We start from the raw sequence: 17661 nt of genomic DNA, 5'->3' as shown, positions 1-17661 counted from the left end.
CTACTTTTCCTGGTTTTAGCAGCCACTGACTCAGCCCCATTGTGGAGACCACAGGCATTTCTTGGGATACCTCTTTTTCAGGAGCGGCCGGCTTGGGTAGCTAGCAGTCAAGCCTGTGGTTTAGAGTTGGCCTTGCCTAAGGTCTTGGCAATTGGTCATCTATTGATGCTGTCATCTCAGGATATAGAGTTATTGGTTGCATGTATGCAACAAAATCCCTTTGGAATTTCACATTTTACCATTCTGTTTTTTTTTTTTTTTCTTTTTTTGAGTCAGCATTTTTTTTCAGCTTCTTTTTCTTTTCTTTTTTTTTTTCATTGCATTTTAGGTTTTGGGGTACATGTGAAGAACATGCAGGATTGTTGCATACGTACACACGTGGCAGTGTGATTTGCTGCCTTCCTCCCCTTCACATATATCTGGCATTTCTCCCCATGCTATCTCTCCCCAACTCCCCACCCCCCTGCTGTCCCTCCCCTATGTCCCCCCAACAGAACCCAGTGTGTGATGCTCCCCTCCCTGTGTCCATGTGTTCTCATTGTTCAACACCCACCTATGAGTGAGAACATGTGGTGTTTGATTTTTTTGTTCTCGTGTCAGTTTGCTTAGAATGATGGTTTCCAGGTTCATCCATGTTTCTACCAAGGACACGAACTCATCGTTTTTGATGGCTGCATAATATTCCATGGTGTGTATGTGCCACATTTTCCCTGTCCAGTCTATCATCAATGGGCATTTGGGTTGGTTCTAGGTCTTAGCTATTGTAAACTGTGCTGCAGTGAACATTTGTGTGCATGTGTCCTTATAGTAGAACGATTTGGATGTATACCTAGTAATGGGATTGCTGGGTCAAATGGAATTTCTTTTTCTAGGTCCTTGAAGAATCACCACACTGTCTTACACAATGATTGAACTAATTTACACTCCCAACAACAGTGTAAAAGTGTTCCTATTTCTCCACATCCTCTCCAGCATCTGTTGTCTCCAGATTTTTTAATGATCGCCATTCTAATTGGCATGAGATGGTATCTCAATGTAGTTTTGATTTGCATTTCTCTAATAACCAATGATTATAAGAATTTTTTATATGTTTGTTGGCCTCATGTATGTCTTCTTTTGTAAAGTGTCTGTTCATGTCTTTTGCCCACTTTTGAATGGGCTTGTTTCTTTTGTTCTTGTAAATCTGTTGTAGTTCTTTGTAAATTCTGGATACAGCCCTTTGTCAGATGGGTAGACTGCAAAAATTTTTTCCCATTCTGTTGGTTGCTGATTCACTCTAAGGAATGTTTCTTTTGCTGTGTAGAAGCTGTGGAGTTTGATTAGGTCCCATTTGTCTATTTTGGCTTTTGTTGCCAATGCTTTTGGTGTTTTGGTCATGAAGTCCTTGCCTACACCTATGTCCTGAATGGTTTTGCCTAGGTTTTCTTCTGGGTTTTTATGGTGTTAGGTCTTATGTTTAAGTCTTTAATCCATCTGGAGTTAATTTTAGTGTAAGGTGTCAGGAAGGGGTCCAGTTTCTGCTTTCTGCACATGGCTAGCCAGTTTTCCCAACGCCATTTATTAAACAGGGAATCCTTTCTCCATTGCTTGTTTTTGTCAGGTTTGTCAAAGATTGGATGGTTGTAGATAAGTTGTGTTGCCTCCGAGGCCTCTGTTCTGTTCCATTGGTCTCTATCTCTGTTTTGGTACCAGTACCATGCTGTTTTGATTACTGTAGCCTTGTAATATAGTTTGAAGTCTGGTAGTGTGATGCCTCCTGCTTTGTTCTGTTTGCTTAGAGTTGACTTGGCTATGCAGTCTCTCTTTTGGTTCCATATGAAATTTAAGGTGGTTTTTTCCAGTTCTGTGAAGAAGGTCATTGGTAGCTTGATGGGGATAGCATTGAATCTGTAAACTACTTTGGGCAGTATGGCCATTTTCACGATATTGATTTTTCCTAAACATGAACATGGAATGTTTCTCCATCTGTTTATGTCCTCTCTTATTTCGTTGAGCAGTGGTTTGTAGTTCTCCTTGAAGAGGTCCTTTACGTTCCTTGTTAGATGTATTCCTATGTATTTTATTCTCTTTGTAGCAATTGTGAATGGCAGTTCGTTCTTGATTTGGCTCTCTTTAAGTCTGTTATTGGTGTATAGGAATGCTTGTGATTTTTGCACATTGATTTTGTATCCTGAGACTTTGCTGAAGTTGCTTATCAGTTTCAGGAGATTTTGGACTGAGACAATGGGGTCTTCTACATATACAATTGTGTCATCTGCAAATAGAGACAATTTGACTTCCTCCTTTCCTATATGAATACCCTTTATTTCTTCTTCTTGCCTGATTGCTCTGGCTAGAACTTCCAATACTATAATGAATAGGAGTAGTGAGAGAGGACATCCTTGTCTAGTGCCAGATTTCAAAGGGCATGCTTCCAGTTTTTGCCCATTCAGTATGATATTGGCTGTTGGTTTGCCATAAATAGCTTTTATTATTTTGAGATATGTTTCATTAATACAGAGTTTATTGAGGGTTTTTAGCATAAAGGGCTGTTGAATTTTGTCAAAGGCCTTCTCTGCATCAATTGAGATAATCATGTGGTTTTTGTCTTTGGTTCTGTTTATGTGGTGAATTATGTTTATAGACTTGCGTATGTTGAACCAGCCTTGCATCCCCAGGATGAATCCTACTTGATCATGATGGATAAGTTTTTTGATTTGCTGTTGCAATCGGCTTGCCAGTATTTTATTGAAGATTTTTGCGTCTATGTTCATGATGGATATTGGCCTGAAGTTTTCTTTTCTTGCTGAGTCTCTGCCGGGTTTTGGTATCAGGATGATGTTGGTCTCATAAAATGATTTGAGAAGGATTCCCTCTTTTTGGATTATTTGGATTAGTTTCAGAAGGAATGGTACCAGCTCCTCTTTGTGTGTCTGGTAGAATTCAGCTGTGAACCCAACTGGACCTGAGCTTTTTTTGGGTTGTAGGCTCTTAATTGCTGCCTCAACTTCAGATCTTGTTATTGGTCTATTCATGATTTTGACTTCTTCCTGGTTTAGGCTTGGGAGGACGCAAGTGTCCAGGAATTTATCCATTTATTCCAGGTTTACTAGTTTATGTGCATAGAGTTGTTTGTAATAATCTCTGATGATGGTTTGAATTTCTGTGGAATCTGTGGTGCTATCCCCTTTATCGTTGTTATTGCATCTATTTGATTATTCTCTCTTTTCTTTTTTACTAATCTGGCTAGTGGTCTATTTTGTTGATTTTTTTTGAAAAACCAGCTCCTGGATTTATTGATTTTTTTGAAGGGTTTTTTGTGTCTCTATCTCGTTCAGTTCTGCTCTGATCTTAGTTATTTCTTGTCTTCTGCTAGGTTTTGAGTTTTTTTGATCTTGCTCCTCTAGCTGTTTCAATTTTAATGATAGGGTGTCAATTTTAGATCTCTTCTTGCTTCTCATGTGGGTATATATCTGTTTTTTTAAAGTTGGTGAACTTCACATTTTTATTACTTGATTCTTTCCTCACTGAATTCTTGACTCTATGGAAGTTTATAAACATTTTCTTGTTATTGGTTTGAGAATTGAAATTGTTATAAGACTGGTATTTCAAATATTCCCAACAGGTTCTGGCATTTAATGCATAAGATAATGCCTGCTGTCATGTCAGAAATGTCTTAATTCCACTTCTCAGTTTTAGAAAATACTATTTGTTTGATATTGGGACATTGGTTTGGCTGCTGTAAAACAGGTCGTAATGTTAGTGGTTTAAAATTCGACAGCAGGTCGTTTCTCTCTTGGACAATCATGAGTTTGGGAGGCAGTTTGGAGGTCAGGGCAGCTAGTTCCCCAAGGTCATTCAGTGACTCCAGCTCCTCCCATCCAGTCATCCAGCCTGCGGTGTTAACCTCATCCACATGGCTGAGAAGCTGGCTCACCGCCACAAAAAAGTCCAGGCAGTGGCACAGGAAGAAACAAGGGAGGCCAGCGGCTCCTTTTAAGAGCGGAGCCTGAACAAGGCATGTATCCCTTCCATAATTTGGTCATGTGGTTCATACCTAGTGGTAAATTAGACTGGAAAATGTAGTCTAGCTTGGCAGCCACGTGCCCTTGTAAAACCATTACTGTTCCGTTACTGAAAGGGGGAAGACAAAGGGGGTTTTATTAAAGGTCTTTTTAGTAAGCTCTCTAAGCCTCCGTTTTCCCATCTATAAAATGGGGGTGAAAATACCCCCCTCTTGTGGCTGTTAGAATTAAGTGCATGAATAGATCAATGTAATGGAGCATCCTTCCTATTTCAGGCTCTCAGTAAATTATTCTGTTTATATGCACAGGGGAGGGGGCAGTGTGGCTTCATGTAACAGAAAGAGGCCAAGTTTTGGATTCATGGTAGACCTGGGTCTAAATTGTTGTTAGTTGTGTGACTGAGAACACATGTACCTAACCTCTCTGACACTTTAACAAATGAGGATTAAACTTATAGGAGTATCCTAAGAGTTGAATTAAAAATTACGTAAAAATATGTAGTGTAATGCCTGACATGTAGAAGATTTTTATAAATGTTGGCTAATTGCTAAGTAATCTGGGTAAAATTTTTTAGGTTCCTGATGGGGAAAGATTACTATGTAAAGTTGATTGTAAGAAGACTGCTGCCAAGCAGTTTAAACTAGTCATGCCCAATCATCAAAATGTGTATTTTCAGTTTGGCTATTTGGAGCTTAAATGTAAGCCAGTGCTTTCTAAAGAGATCTCTGAGAGGTACAGGTACCAGAATCATCAACGATGCTCAGTCCAAATGCAGGTCCTTGCCCCTTCTCCCTGCATCCCCTGCCGGGCTCCTGAATCAGAATCTTCGGGAATGGATGAACCTCCACCTTTTTACAAACACTTCTGAGGTGAGCTTTATTACGCTGAAGTTTGAAGTTCCAATTAGAATCCACAGCACTTACTTGAAGTATTTGACCACTTGTACAGTACATTGAAAGAAGGAAGAATAATTCATTTTTTCCAATTTCAGATAAAGAAGACTAGGACTTTGAGGTTTTATTGGGTTTTTTGAGACAGGATCTTGTTTTGTCACCCTAGCTAGAGTGCAGTGGCTGAGCCTCAGACTGCTGGGCTCTAGCAATCCTACCACCTGAGCCTCCAAGGTGCATGCCACCACACCCAGCCAATTTTTGTACAGACTGAATCTTGCTACGTTGCCCGGACTGGTCTTAACCCCCTGGGCTCAAGTGATCTCCCCACCTTGGCCTCCCAAAGTGCTGGGGTTACAAGTGTTAGCCACTGTACCCAGCAAGAAACTCTGGGTTTTTTAAGATGGACTTAGGGGTAAGATTTTTTTTCCTCCCAAATGATTGCAACTTGAAAAATAATAATTGTTTTCACTGAATTCTCTTTAGTTGTTGCGAAACCAGAGATTTCCTGCATCCTATCATCATGCAGTGGAAACCGTTGTAAATATGCTGATGCCACACATCACTCAGAAGTTTCGAGATAATCCAGAGGCATCTAAGAACGCAAATCATAGCCTTGCTGTCTTCATCAAGGTGGGGACCTCCAGGGAAAAGGATGTCAGTTATGGGACAAAGATGTGCTTTTTATAAGCCGTCTAGCAGAGTGACTAAAATATAGTGGGTTCTCTGGCAGTGTTGATGGCATGTCTTTATGTCCACAGATAAACTTATTAACAATAAATGCTGATTTGAATTCAAATTTCCGAAACGTTTGAACCTGAAATATCTTTTTGCTTGTATTCCTCCACAGAGATGTTTCACCTTCATGGACAGGGGCTTTGTCTTCAAGCAGATCAACAACTACATTAGCTGCTTTGCTCCTGGAGACCCTAAGGTAGTGTGAGGGTTGTCACTGTTCCTTTTGTCTCTCTGATTCACATCAGAAATCCACCTGTTTCTCTATCAGTCTCAGAGACATAACTCACTCCTATGTTGGAAACATTAATATGTGTGCGATATTAGGAACATAGTAATCCAGAATGAGAAAGAAACATACCCACTGATTTTCTCTTAAACACCTGAAATGACTTCTCAACTGCAAAACTAAAAGTATATGTGTAGTGAATTATAGTTTACTTCACAAGATAACAGGAGTCACTATGTAGCCTTTCTCTGGTAGAATTATCTTTTTCCCTTTTTTTTAAAGCTCTGCCTTACTAACTTTTTTATTGTACTGAGTCTGTGTCTGTAATTATAAGCTACCTGAAATCCTTCCTTGAAGAAGGAGGAGCATAAATAATGCCCTAAAAATCAGTTGAAGTCGTTGTTTAATGAAATGTGTCCTTAGTTTTCAAATCAATCCCTGCAGCCATCCTGAAGTCTGTACAGTGCAATAGAGTTCAGCCTTCTAAGAAAGTTAAGAAGCTAATGACGATTTCTAGCATACTATTGCCAATAGGCTTTTTAGAATCCTGAATAAAATATCCAGTGGGGTATTTATGACTAAGCACTTCTTCCTGCAGACCCTCTTTGAATTCAAGTTTGAATTTCTCCGTGTGGTATGCAACCATGAACATTATATTCCATTGAACTTACCAATGCCATTTGGAAAAGGCAGGATTCAGAGATACCAAGGTAATCCATCTTTATATCATAACCTTTTTATAAAGAGAGGCATTTCTGTTTAATAAGAAAAGATAATTGATTCAAGCATGATACTTGAATTTTCTGATTTTTTCACTGATTGGAAATTTTATAAGAAAAAAAATCATTTCAAATAATACTGATAAAATATGGGAACTTACTTCACAGCAGTCAGACTACAGATCATGCCAGTGTGGCTATTTCATTGAAAAATTCCTTTGCTTAAACAAAAGAAATCTATTTCAGTTGCCATAGCTTATTTTTATTTGTTTCACCTTTCCTTTTTTCTTATGAATTAGCTTTTCTTTCACCAGCTGTGGAGTCAAATGACACTCCTGTAGGTAGGTGTGGGGTGTGGTGCTTGCTTTCTTGCATTTTCCTCCTCTAAAAAATAAAGAATGCAAGTGATGGCTGAACTGCTTCCATATGCTGTTCTGTTAGGCATTTCCTGTGTACTTTGATCAATTTGTAAACTTACCAGAAATCAGTGAATTTGTTTTTACTGGAGTGAAATTGCTGAGACACTGCTATAACATCCCAGGGAGGCATCCGGTTTTTGGCTACTGAAGTCACTGAGTACTCTAGGATGTTTCTTTAAGAAGTAAAACAAACAAACATCCTGCTTCACCCCAAAATGCATTATTCCACTATTTTCATAGCCCTTGTCCATAGTGGTGGCAGTCACCTAAATCACAAGCAATGTGGCTTTTTCACATGCTTTTTATGTTTGCACGTTGAGTCTTTATTAATGTCCCATGTTCTCTTTAAGTGTAAAGAGAGTTGAGCTCATGGAGATTTCTTTGTCTTCACTGAGTAAATCAAATTGAACACATTAGTCTGTCGAACTGTCAAGCAGAATGTATTGAGCTTAGTTCCCTGTATGTGCTCAGGTGTTTTGTGCTACAGGAGAGAAAAAGTGGACGGATGCCACCCCGCTGGTAATGGCACCTGAATCAACTGCTTCTGAATTCCGAGAGAAACACAGAAAGGCATCATTCGGAGACAAACAGCTTTCCCCCACACAGACTGCTCCTGCCTTTTAAGATGAGGCAGGGGGACTGTGCCCTGGAGTTGGCATTCAAGCATTCAACAAATACTTCCCCTGCACCAACTATATCGAGCTTCAGAATAAGTTCTGTACAACCTGGATGATAACCCCAGCTATTCTATATATACAAGATACATAGAATGTCAGACCCCAATGCATCCTAAGGGGAACAGACAAAGCAAGGAAAGGGGATATGGAAAGGGGTGACATTTGAGACAGGGTAGCCAGAGAGCAGTTAGAAGAAAGTGAGGGGTGAGCCAAGCTCCCGCGTATCTGGGGAAAGTTTTTCTGGGCTGAAGGAACAGATAGGTATTCAGTGTCTTCTGATCTAACCCTGGCCCCCGACCTCTGTCATCTCACGCCCCCCTATTCTGCACATCCCAGGCATCGCTGCTGACTCCCAGCTCCTCAAACATATCATGCCACCCCTCCACCTCAAATAGCCCCCTCCCTGGGGAATCCTCATTTTCCTCCCCAGGCCAGCCACTCCACGCCTCCTACGTGGGACCTCCCTGGGTCTCCTTTCCTTCTTCCAGTTCCCCAACTGGAATTAACCCCTCTCGCCTGCCCTACGCTCCCAACCTCACCACAGCCTCCCTCAGCCCAGTCTCCTGTACCTGGGGACTCTCCTTCTACCTGGCACAGAACCCAGGGAGCTCTTTTTGCCCAGTGGCTGTGCAGTGAATGTGTGATGATGCCTGTCTCCCCATGACCCAGCACAAGCTGGTACTTCTAGGGTATTTGGTAGCAAGACGGGCTGCCCTCAGTGTGGAGGGAACATCTGTGGGTAATTTGCCTTACTACACTGATAGCAATAAATGCTTTTTAGAATTTCCATTTTCTTTCTTCTCACTTACCTTCCACTCCTGCCTTCACCTCCTTTCTTGCGTTAGTCCATTTGTGTTGCTATAAAGGAATATCTGAGACTAGGTAATTTATAAAGAAAAGAGGGCCAGTGCGGTGGCTCGTGCTTATATAACCCCAGCTCTTTGGGAGGCTGAGCTGGGAGGATCACTTGAGCCAGGAGTTTGAGATCAGCCTGGGAAATATAATGGAATCCTGTCTCTACAAAAAACAAAAAAAACAAAAATTAGCCTGGCGTGGTGGTATGCACCTGTGGTCTCAGCTACATGGGAGGCTGAGGTGGGAGGATAGCTTAAGCCCAAGAGGCAGAAATTGCAGTGAAATCTGCAATCTGGACAGATTGTGCCATGACACTCCACCCTGGGCAACAGAGCAAGACCCTCTCTCAAAAAACAAATAAATAAAAGAGGTTTATTTTGGCTCACAGTTTTACAGTCTGTATAAGAAGCATGATGGCAACATTGGCTTCTGGTGAGGCTCCAGGAAGCTTCCAATCATGGCAGAAGGCAAGCGGGGAGCCAGCATGTCACAAGGCAAGAGAGGAAGCAAGAGAGATGGGGAGTGAGGCGCCACACTCTTGTAAACAACCAGATCTCGCATGAACCCAGAGCTAGAACTCACTCATTATAGCAAGGAGGACACCAAGCCATTCTTGAGGGATTCGTCCCCATGACCAAACACCTCCAACCTGGCCCCACCTCCAACACTAGGGATCACATTTCAACATGAGATTTGAAGGGGACGCACATCCAGATACGTAATTTCTCATGCACACAAGCACTGATGTGTGAGCACACACACAGTTAAACCATAAGTTGTTTTCTTCTAAGAGATTTATGTGAATTCAAGCTATGACTTATAGTTTAGATAAACTAGGTGTAATAATCATAAACAATGAACATAATCTAGAAAATGAATATTCTCCCCCTTCTACTAAAGGGGTTTCATAGAAGTTGGGTCCATATTTTGGGTAGATTTAGGAGTAGCTATCTGATATGGGACGAAAGGCAAAGGGAGAGGTCTGTAGACTCCTTTAATGGAGGAGTCAGTCTGACAATTCACATCCAAGCTTCAGCTTCCTGAAATGTGTATTTCATATTCAGGTGATGTTCGGCTGTTTATATGCACCGTCCCTAAGTGGTGTTCATGTTTGCTCCTATCTGTTTTCCACAAGAGCTCTCAATTTTGTCATTTAGCTTGCTGATGATTTACCAGTCTGGTTTGATGCTTTGTCCATTTTAATTTCAGTTTATATTAAATTTGTATTTGGTTTTTGAGGTAGAGAAATATTAGGAGAATATCGTAGGAAATACTGCATTAAATAAGTTCTTCATTCAGGGATAGCAAAATAAGCTGGTTATATATTGATTTGTTTATTTTAAATACATTGGGTTTTAATGGGAGTATATAGGCATTAATGACCAGGAAAGGAATACATGAACTCTTGTAGTAAATAACATTTTAATAAACCATGTATGTTTATTATTTAATTACATGTTTGTTACCCACAAACTGCTTTTATACAGTTCTGTTAACTAGTATAATAACGTTTTTAACTTTGTCAATAACAAACTTATATTTGTAATATAACGTATGCTGTCCTCTAGTCTAAAAATTGGTACTTAAACTGTTTACTAATTTATGTAGGATGCAATATGTTCCAAAATCCAGTGCACTTAATTGTATTTAAATTTAGTTTTCATTTAAGATCCTCATGTGCTAAGAAGTAGAGCAGCCTTGTAGAGTTGATCCTTTCCCATTCAAAGCTTAGTCTAATCGTCTGTTGACACCCAAGGTGGGCTGAATGCAGAGGATGGGTCTTAGGGTGTTTTTATTATTATTCAAAGAGCATTGCATCTTTCCTACCTCAAGTAGTTTCTGTCCTCATTTCAGACCTCCAGCTTGACTACTCATTAACAGATGAGTTCTGCAGAAACCACTTCTTGGTGGGACTGTTACTGAGGGAGGTGGGGACAGCCCTCCAGGAGTTCCGGGAGGTTCGTCTGATTGCCATCAGTGTGCTCAAGAACCTGCTGATAAAGCATTCTTTTGATGACAGATATGCTTCAAGGGTGAGTGGTCCCCAGTAGAAGGAATGTGCATTGATGATGTCCTTTATTTTAAGTGGTGTAAAGAAAGTAGTCAATTAGAAAATTCACAGTAACAGCACTAAGACTTTGCTCTGTTTTGGGAATAAAAATCAACTATCTGTCTTTATAGGAAGGATCCAAATAAAGGAAATGGTCAGTGCCAACCTTAGTTCAGTTCTCAGAACTCTAGGATAAACTTACCACTTGTGTCTTCTTTTCAGAGTCATCAGGCAAGGATAGCCACCCTCTACCTGCCTCTGTTTGGTCTGCTGATTGAAAATGTCCAGCGGATCAATGTGAGGGATGTGTCACCCTTCCCCGTGAATGCGGGCGTGGTACGTAAACATGGTCACATTAACTCAGCACATATTGGGTCCCAGGGAAGCCAGGACAAAGCACCATAAGCTGCTGCCTAGAGCGGCAGCAATTTATTCTCTTCCTGTCAGGAGACCAGAAGTCCCAAATCAAGGTTCCATTGGGGTTGGTTCCTACTAGAGGCTCCTGGGGAGGAGTCTGGCCATGCTCCTCTCGCAGCTGCTGATGCTGCGGGCAATCTTTGGTGCTCTCTGGCTTGCAGTGCCATCGTGCCAGTCTCTGCCTCTATCCTCACTTGGTGTTTGTTCTCCCTGGTATTTGTCTGCCTCTCTGTCCCTCTCCTCTTATTTCTTTATTTTTTTTCCAAGATAGAGTCTTGCTCTGTTGCCCAGGCTGGAGTGCAGTGGTGCAATCTTAGCTCACTGCAACCTCCGCCTTCTGGGTTCAAGCAATTCTCCTGCCTGAGCCTCCCGAGTAGCTGGGACTTCAGGCACCCACCATCACACTGAGCTAATTTTTTGTATTTTTAGTAGAGACAGTTTCACTATGTTGGCCAGGCTGGTCTCTAACTCCTGACCTTGCAATCCACCTGCCTCTGCCTCCCAAAGTGCTGGGATTATAAGCATGAGCCACCATGCCTGGTCCCCTCTCCTCTTCTTATAAGGACACTAGTTATTGGGTTTAGCGTCCACCCAGTATGAACTCATTTTAAATTACATCTTAAATTAAAAGACATATTTCCAAATAAGGGTACATTCTGAAGTCCAGGGAGAAATGAATTTGTGGGGGACACTACTCAACCCAGTACATACCCCCACTGTATTTTGCCAGTGCAATTCCTGGTAAGTTGCATTTCTGGCTAAATAAGGTCAACCACTAAACCTTCAATTCTTGTTAAAAATTAAGGGTGAAACCCATGTTCTCATGATGAACGAATGTCCTATGAGGCCTCAGAATTTTCATTTGTATATTCAGTAAAAATGCATGGGGGGAAAGAGACACAAAAAAGACATAGATCTAACCCATGTCCTAGAAGAGGTCATGGTAACCCCAGTTCTGACAGTTACATGCTGCACAGTCTGGGAAAGGCCACCTCTGTGCGCCACAGTTTGTCTCCCTCTGTCAAATTAGAAGTGAGACTGGACAGGGATGCCTAGGTGAGGGACTGGGGCCTCCACCTCCAAGAACTGACTGCCTTCATTTATATTATCTTTATGCTGTCTTTCAAAGGTGTTGGAAATTGAGTCGACGGAGAGATGATCCTGGAAATTATCTCACAACTTTTTGCTTAGAGATGGTTTTACTTTTTACTCAGTCTTTGGTACCTTTGATATGATTGTTATTTAAAAAGGATTCTTGGAATCATCTTGTAATTCAGCTTTTTCAAAGCTTTATCATTATCAAATTTCTTGTCACATTTCAATTGCAAAAGGTTTTTTAAATGTTAACCTATAATAATTTTTAATTAGTAAAGTTTTTAAGTGTTTTACCATCTAAAACCCGCACTCTTTCTCTTTCTAATGCTCTCTTCTTGGCCTCAGAGGGCTTATCTGCTATGAATTTCAGCAGATGTTATTTCAGCATTTCCCCTTTCCCTGGTACTCTGGACTCAAGAACTGGCTTGGTTGTCCGCCTTCCCGCCTTGTCATTATGGGTGTACACTTGCAGAGTCTCATGCATGTTTCTGTCCCTTCCTCCCACCCCAACAGTGATACAGCGTCCCATTTTCACACTACCTCTTCACCTCCAAATGCATTACTAAATAACACTAAGATGAGCCGTGTGTACACTTTTGTGCTGCGTGGCTGCTCTAGAGGGCATAAACTCTATCCTAAGGGCACTTCGCTTATCTCACCCTGTACACCATTTCATTTCACACATGTGTTCTCTAACCCTGTCTGGTTTTCAAACCAGAGTGAGAAATTCAGAGTAGAATGTGGCCTTCCCTGTACTGTTTCAATCCTAACAAAAATGAACATAGGTCTTTCTTTGGCTTTCATCAAAGTAAAATCCCTTTTTCTGACCTAACTTCAAAATTAATATGATTTCTCCACGAACTAAAAGGTTACGTGATGCTACAAACATCTAGAGACTGTCATTGCTGCTGTTGTAATTCCCTGCATTACAGATAAGGGCCAGCATTCCAGTTAGAAACAGCAGGAAAGGCTGTCTCTGAAAGAAAAAACAAAAAACAGAATAATCTAAGAACATGTTGGGCATCAGCTCTGGAGAGGGAAAGGTGTTAGAAATGCTGGGGAAAGAGAAACAGGACTTTATAGAATGTAATTTCTCTCCTCCAACCCGACCCAGCCTCCATATCTCATGCCCCTTGCTCCCCCTCTGACCCATCCCACCCTCCTCCCTGGCCCACACCTCAAGACTGCATCTCCCATGCAGGCGGGCACATTGACTGCATCAGGCTGGCTTGGTCCTGCACTTGCCCTAGCACTTCCAAGAACAGGGGAGGAATCCTTTCCAGTCATCTTTGATTGTTTCTGCTCTCCTCCCCTTGACAGACTGTGAAGGACGAATCCCTGGCTCTGCCAGCTGTGAATCCACTGGTGACGCCACAGAAGGGAAACACCCTGGACAACAGCCTCCACAAAGACCTGTTGGGCGCCATCTCTGGCATTGGTAATGCTCCGGGCTCTTGTGGGCTTCTCTCTGGCATCACTCTCAAAGTGTCTTGGAGCCAATAGCTAGTGAAGAAAGCAAGCATCCCACTATGGCTAGTGGCTAGACTACCCAATGATACGACTAATTTATGGGAAAAAATAAATGTCAGCCTTTATCCGATTAACTCATGGGACTTGCCCTCTCTGAGATTATGTCTTTACCTTTGCTGCTGCTGGTGGTGTTAATATGCCATTTCATGTAGGGGATGAAACGGGTAGACTTTAAAATGAGAAAGCCCACACCAATGCCCAAATTTATCCTAGAATAATAGCAGTCCTTAATCTTGTTGATATTTATGTGTATTTTTCACAGTTATGCACCCCTTAGTTGGCAATATAAAGATTAAAAGAGTTAATTTGGCTGGGCGTGGTGGCTTACACCTATAATCCCAGCACTTTGGGAGGCCGAGGCGAGTGGATCACAGTGGTTCATAGCTCTGGCTTTACAGTCAGACACATGCGGCCTTGGTGCTGGAAACGACCATTTACTAGTTGCCATGGCAGGATGTTGTCTATCTTCCATGCCCTCCATACCCATGTCTTGAAAAGGGTCACGATGTGTATGGTGCTTGGTAGAGAGGAGTCAGATGAGTGGAAACAGCATGTCACTGCAACTTTGACCATTTCCTCAACGTTTAAATACTTCTGCTTGACTCTTTTGACTCTTCTCCAATTCAGAATTCACCTGGTTAGGATGGGGGGACTTCTTTAGAACTTGGAGATAGGCTACTGGGGATCTTTAGCATGATGGCCTCCAATTGCTCTGCGTTCACACTGTAGCTATGAAAAGTACTTGAGACTGATTTAATAATCCTTTTTCGCTCTTGAATTTTAAGATCCAAATCCACTTTTCATAGGAATTCACCAAACAGGCTTATTTATACTCAGGCTTTATCTATACTGCCTCCTTTCTTGAAGACTTAAATCCCTGTTCTCTTTTAGGAGTTCCTTCCAGGGAAGCCTCATTTTTCAACTGGGTTTACTAGTTTTTTTTCTGGTGGCTTTAGCAACTCTTTGTTCATCAGGGCGTTTCTAGCTAATTTTAGCCCTGGTGCTTCTCTTTCAAGAGCAAACTTTCTCCTTAAATCTCTGTTGGAAAAATCCTGTTTCCACACTTAGCTGAGAATGCGTCCTCACAGTTTTTTTTAATGTCTTTGGAGCATGGTGCCTGAGAGTTTTAAAAGTGATTCACTGCCTGGATAAAAACTACTCTGAGATTACATTCATTTTAAAAGGCAAACGTTCTTAGGCTCAGGGATTTTTTTCCCACCTACTCAGTGGCACAAAGAGAACAAGGATGAATTTATGTTCTTTTCATTTTACTCAAGTGTCATCTAAGGACTTTCAAAGTTATGCACTGGGCCAGGATGTTAAATACAAGCACATATTCACAAAGACATACAAAATGGAACAAACTAAGCACATTAATTTTGCTTTATTGCATTTCCATCTGTTTGCCTTAAATTAGGACTCTAGTTCTGGAATCAAGCTTAAAACTCTGAGAACTTAGGGTCTAATTTTACTTTACTGAGGACCTCTTTCTCTTGAGTTCTGTATTCTTTTTCCTGACTTCTATGTTCTTCAAATGCTATTCTACATTAAATATGAAATATTATAAAAATTATAATTGGTGATAGCATGTGTTTCTTAGCTCTCTGCGTACAGAAAAAGGCCATAATTTTTTCACAGACTTTTTACCTGTCCCTTGTGACAAACATTTGCATAGTTTCTCTCCTGGGGAGATGCAGCCACTGACTGACAATGACGCTTATTGGCCTGCATGTTCCAGCCTTCCCTTCTGCTTTCAAATTCCCCTGGCTCTTCTTTTCTTGGTCTTAATACACTGAATCAGTTTCAGGGATAGCAGTGAATAAATCTGAGTGTTCAACAGTGAGAAGGATTTATGACCTCGATGTCACAGGTCCTCCTTCTAAGGTCAAAGAGTTAGAGAGCATCTTGACTTTGCCTGAGAGATGATGAATGTATGCCATTGGCCATCAGATTTAGAAGTGCAACAACCAAGAAACTTTCAAACATATTTTTGGTGCACCCTAGGGGCTGGCTATATTTATTTAGATGTTTGTTTATTTTTTAACTTAGAAGTTTCCCAGTCCATGGCCGCTCATGTGCCTACTGAGATCTGAAAACGACCAGCCTGTTGTGAAGTGCCAAGTAATGGCATCTTCAGCTTGGGTCTGGGAGGATGTGTGCTCACAGCTGCCAGACCCAGAGTCCAAATCTGACGCCATCTGCAGAGCCAGCCGGGCCTTTCCACTGGAGGCACACCTTTTGGTTCAGCACAGAATGTACAAGTCCAAAAAGTCATTTTAAGCTATGTGATTTATTTAAATCTTACTTAAGCAGGAAGTCAATCTATTACCTTAAAAAATTACATAGTACCAAGATTGGGAGTAACTTCTGCCTTCAAATGCTGTTTTTTTCATGGACGTCACAAATTTTTATTTCCAGGTTCGATTTCCTTTCTTCTCAGAGTTGTGTACAGCGGAGATTCCCAAACAGTCCTCGTTCACAGCACCCTTAGTGTCACTCTCTTTTCATGGCATCCCTAGGCCAAAAGACACACCCAGCAGTTCTGTTTATTGGGTACTTAGGATCAAATAACTTAATAAGTACTTATATTCTGACAATTTAGTAGGCACTTAAAAGAAATCATACACATCAGTTTAAAGAAAAAAATTTTAGTTTCATTTTTAATAGCCACAACTAACCATGAATGGGTGGTGTGCACTCGCTGGGCACAGCTTCTCAACCTTTGGGTCAGATTGGCCAGCACCATTCGCATTTCCTGTCCCACACTGATCACTTGCCTTTTATCACAGCAGCTCCACAAACTTATCTTCAAAAGGAGCATAGCCCAATCTGCTGCTGAAACAGCAGCTTCTGGCCAAGGTCACTATCACTGTGTTCTTGAGCATTTGAAATGCCCCATGACATCCCTCAGAGCTTGGTAGGCACCTCAGGCTTAATTATCAGTTTGAATACTACAAGTTGTTGTATGGTGTAATTTTGTGATTTGATAGTTAGGTGGATTTATCTTTTAATTTTTTTTAAGTCTTTCTTCCATCACATTTTGAAACAGGTGTGTTCTCTTAGTCTTAGCAATCAAAGGTGGTTTCTAATAAGTGAATTGATATTTACATCTGAATGTTTCAGACTAGTTTCTTTTTATCTCATTGTTTGTGATCTGGTTCTTTAAAGGTGAAGTAATGGAATGCAACTCTTGAACCAGCTTTTTAACAGAAAAAATAAGTGCAATAAAAGCAATTTCTCTTAAAGTCCAATACTCATCTTTATGTTGTTCCATCTTAATAAAACTTTATTCTTGGCTTGATTTCCGTTTAGCTTCTCCATATACAACCTCAACTCCAAACATCAACAGCGTGAGAAATGCTGATTCGAGAGGATCTCTCATAAGCACAGATTCGGGTAATAGCCTTCCAGAGAGGAATAGTGAGAAGAGCAATTCCCTGGATAAGGTAATTGCTTTTCACCCAACACAAGTGTTTCTTATGATCAATGAATTTAGCCCAAAGTAAACGTACTCCATGTTCTAGTACCTTTTAATTGTTACCTTCTGTTTTTTTTTCTCCTAAACCACCCAGCTGACCTGAGAGCTTTATCTAAGTCTGGGGCCTATTCCTTGAAATGGTCTGATTCCTGTCTCCAGGACCTCATAGCCTAGACAGGGTTTGCAGTGGAGCATCTTGAATGAATGGCTCTGGTGGGCTAGACAGGGAGTGACTCAAAATGCTGCCCCTTTCAATTCCCTGTAGTCTTTCTACCAGAGACACTGTCACCAACACAGCTGTCCACCCACAAGGATGTCAGGTCTGAAGCCAGCTCCAGAGATTAATTGATCATGTTGGTGATTCAGGGATAAGAAATCACTCTATTCACACAGCACCTACCCTAAACACAACACTTCCTCCTCAAACTTAGCCTTTTTTCTTAAAGCTACTAAACACTCAGACCATTTGGAGCTTTGTAGGAACGGATGAAGCTTTGGTTTAAACCTGGTGCCATGGTAGATTTGTAGGACTGTAGGCACAGATTTCCTAAGTTACTTCAGGT

At 41.2% G+C, this 17661-nt stretch overlaps 1 protein-coding gene across 50 annotated transcripts in view; it reads left to right on the top strand.

The window, feature by feature from the left end:
• Positions 1-17661, top strand: part of DOCK9 (dedicator of cytokinesis 9) — a 295684-nt gene that overhangs the window by 215705 nt on the left and 62318 nt on the right. For 30 of the 50 annotated variants that reach the window (XM_054245273.2, XM_054245030.2, XM_054244912.2 and 27 more), the window contains 7 exons: positions 5381-5527; positions 5745-5828; positions 6457-6568; positions 10383-10561; positions 10801-10914; positions 13411-13528; positions 16933-17066. In XM_054245273.2, the coding sequence (XP_054101248.1) occupies positions 5381-5527; positions 5745-5828; positions 6457-6568; positions 10383-10561; positions 10801-10914; positions 13411-13528; positions 16933-17066 (888 nt within the window). Of the gene's footprint in view, positions 1-5380; positions 5528-5744; positions 5829-6456; positions 6569-6876; positions 6919-10382; positions 10562-10800; positions 10915-13410; positions 13529-16932; positions 17067-17661 lie in introns of all 50 variants that reach the window. The other 20 variants (XM_054244598.2, XM_078372637.1, XM_078372123.1 and 17 more) reach the window with 1 other exon arrangement.

This window comes from Callithrix jacchus, chromosome 1, assembly GCF_049354715.1.
Source record: "Callithrix jacchus isolate 240 chromosome 1, calJac240_pri, whole genome shotgun sequence".
Taxonomy (NCBI): Eukaryota; Metazoa; Chordata; class Mammalia; order Primates; family Cebidae; genus Callithrix; species Callithrix jacchus.
This window is presented reverse-complemented; position numbering and strand designations above follow the sequence as displayed.